This window comes from Egretta garzetta, unplaced genomic scaffold (assembly GCF_000687185.1).
Source record: "Egretta garzetta isolate BGI_Z169 unplaced genomic scaffold, ASM68718v1 scaffold692, whole genome shotgun sequence".
Taxonomy (NCBI): Eukaryota; Metazoa; Chordata; class Aves; order Pelecaniformes; family Ardeidae; genus Egretta; species Egretta garzetta.
Window position 1 is genome coordinate 13414 of NW_009258787.1, and position 2201 is coordinate 15614.

The window sequence follows — 2201 nt, forward strand, 5'->3', positions numbered from 1 at the left end:
AGGGGGGTGAGGGGCACAGTTTAGCCTGTGCTGGGTGAGCAGCATCATCCAGGGGGCGATGGGAGCTGGGGCGCAGCCCTGCCACTGCTGCCTCTGTGGCACCCAGCCGCATGGGTGCCACAGGGTGGGGACACCTCGCATGAGCCCCAGATGCCAGCTCAGGGCATCCCCGGGGGCGCCCGCGGTCCCAGCCGGCACGGGGGCCGCACGCTGCTGGAGCACAGCGGGGGATGAGCCCCGTGACTTCCCTGGGCTGCAGCCCCCGGGGGGGCAACTGGGCACAGAGAGCCTTTAAGCATCGGCGTGCCATTGCGGCCAGGCCAGGACTTCCCCGGGACGCCCCGTCTCTGCCTGGATGGCGACCCCTTTTAAAGAGCAGCGGAACGGATCTCCAGCGAGGTCCGGTCCCTGGAGTTTCTTTGTTCGCGGCGCTGAGACTTTCATGGCAGGGGGAGGAAGAGCCGCTTTGAAAAGCCCGTTGGCTCTTGCCAGCGCTAACTCCCTTTTCTCTTCTCCTTGCAGAGCCGCATGGTGTGTCCCAGAGCCGCAGGGTATGTCCTTGCCCTGAGATCGGACTGAAGCCCTCGGCACCCGGCGCCGGAGGAGACGCCCCGTTGATGAGCGTTCCCGTCTGAGCTTTCCCGGCGGCCGGCGGGCTGGTGCTACCAGAAGGGCTTTGGGGGTCTTTCGCTTTGGCGTTGGGGGGGGGTTTTTGGGGGTTTTGGGTTTGGTTTTTTTTTTTTGGTTTTTGGTTTTTTTTTTTTTTTTTTTTTTTTTTATTTTGGGTTTGGTTTTGCTGTTGTGCTCCGGGCACCATGTCAAATTCAGGCTCCCATCAAGACACTGGGAACAAGCCAGAGACGGAAAAAAATAACCAAGATGACTCTCAACCCCCCGTCAACTCCGAGAGGAGGAACAAAAGTGGAATAATAAGTGAACCTTTGAACAAAAGTCTTAAGAAGTCCCGTCCACTCTCCCACTATTCCACCTTTGGTAGCAGCAGCTCGGTAAGCGAACATTCAGAGAAGGGCAACCCCTTAGCTAACGGCAGCGAAGCGACTGTGGATAAAAGTCATTCTACCTCAAAGCACAAAAGCATCTCTAGTATGCTGAGCAAATTAGACCGGGTGTCGGAGATCTCCTCAGAAGGACAGACCGCCCTCCAACAGTTTGCTCAGTCGACAGAAATGCTCAAAAGAGTGGTACAGGAGCATCTGCCTCTAGCAAGCGACCACGGGACTGGTATCTCCGACATGGAGGCCGTCTCCGCTGCAGAGACAATGAACGGCCCCTCCGATTTTCCTTACCTGGGGGCTTTTCCCATCAACCCAGGCCTTTTCATTATGACCCCTGCCGGCGTGTTTCTGGCAGAGAGCGCGCTCCATATGGCCGGCTTGGCAGAGTATCCCATGCAGAATGAGTTGGCATCTGCCATCAATTCGGGGAAAAAGAAACGGAAAAGATGCGGCATGTGCCCGCCCTGCCGAAGACGGATAAACTGCGAGCAGTGCAGCAGTTGTAGGAATCGCAAAACTGGCCACCAGATTTGCAAATTCCGAAAATGTGAAGAACTCAAAAAGAAGCCTTCTGCAGCACTGGAGGTAACCGGCCCCTCTCAGGCACCCTAACCCCTCCTCGGGCTGCGCTCCTGGGTTCGGATCTTGCCCTAGATAATAAAACACCTGGTACTTCTTACTTTTTTATTTTTCCCTTTTCCATTAACAGTTCTCACTGTGAGATGCGCGCTCTGCCCAGTGCCCCCAGTCCCCGCCCTTCCCTATGCGCTGGGGTCGACTGGCTGGGGGGGAGGAGGGCTGGCATCTCCCCCTGGGGTCCCCGGGCGCGCTGGGTTTCGCTCTCCCCTTTGCAGGCGTGGGCAGCGGGGGGGCTCTGCTTGTGTTCCCTGCTGGCATCCCTCGTGCCGGACGGGCTGCAGCTCCCCGAGCCAGGGAGCGGCTTCTGACCCGGCCATGGGCTCAGAGCAGGGGGTGGCTTTTTGGGGCAGAGCTTGGGGGTGATGGGCGGCGGCGAAACCCGTGGCCGTGGCGCAGCCGGAGCCCAGCCCCTGAGCTTGCTCTTTGCTCCCGGTGGGAGCACGGCCGTCCCTGCGTTTGGCTGGCAGGCAACTGCAGCATGTGCCGGGCAGCATCTCCTGGGTCATGGCCGTGCCGGCTCTCCCTGGGCCAGCGTCTTGCGGGGGT

General features: G+C 59.4%; 1 protein-coding gene across 2 annotated transcripts in view; it reads left to right on the top strand.

The window, feature by feature from the left end:
- The first annotated feature begins 791 nt into the window (after positions 1-791).
- The window catches only part of CXXC5 (CXXC finger protein 5), a 28903-nt gene continuing 27493 nt past the window's right edge, over positions 792-2201 (top strand). Inside the window, exon 1 of one of the 2 annotated variants that reach the window (XR_004841292.1) lies at positions 792-1685. Coding sequence is in view for 1 of the 2 variants with exons in the window: in XM_009649481.2 (XP_009647776.1) it covers positions 816-1601 (786 nt within the window). In the remaining variant the exon portion in view is untranslated. The remainder of the gene's footprint in view (positions 1686-2201) is intronic. The other variant, XM_009649481.2, reaches the window with a different exon arrangement.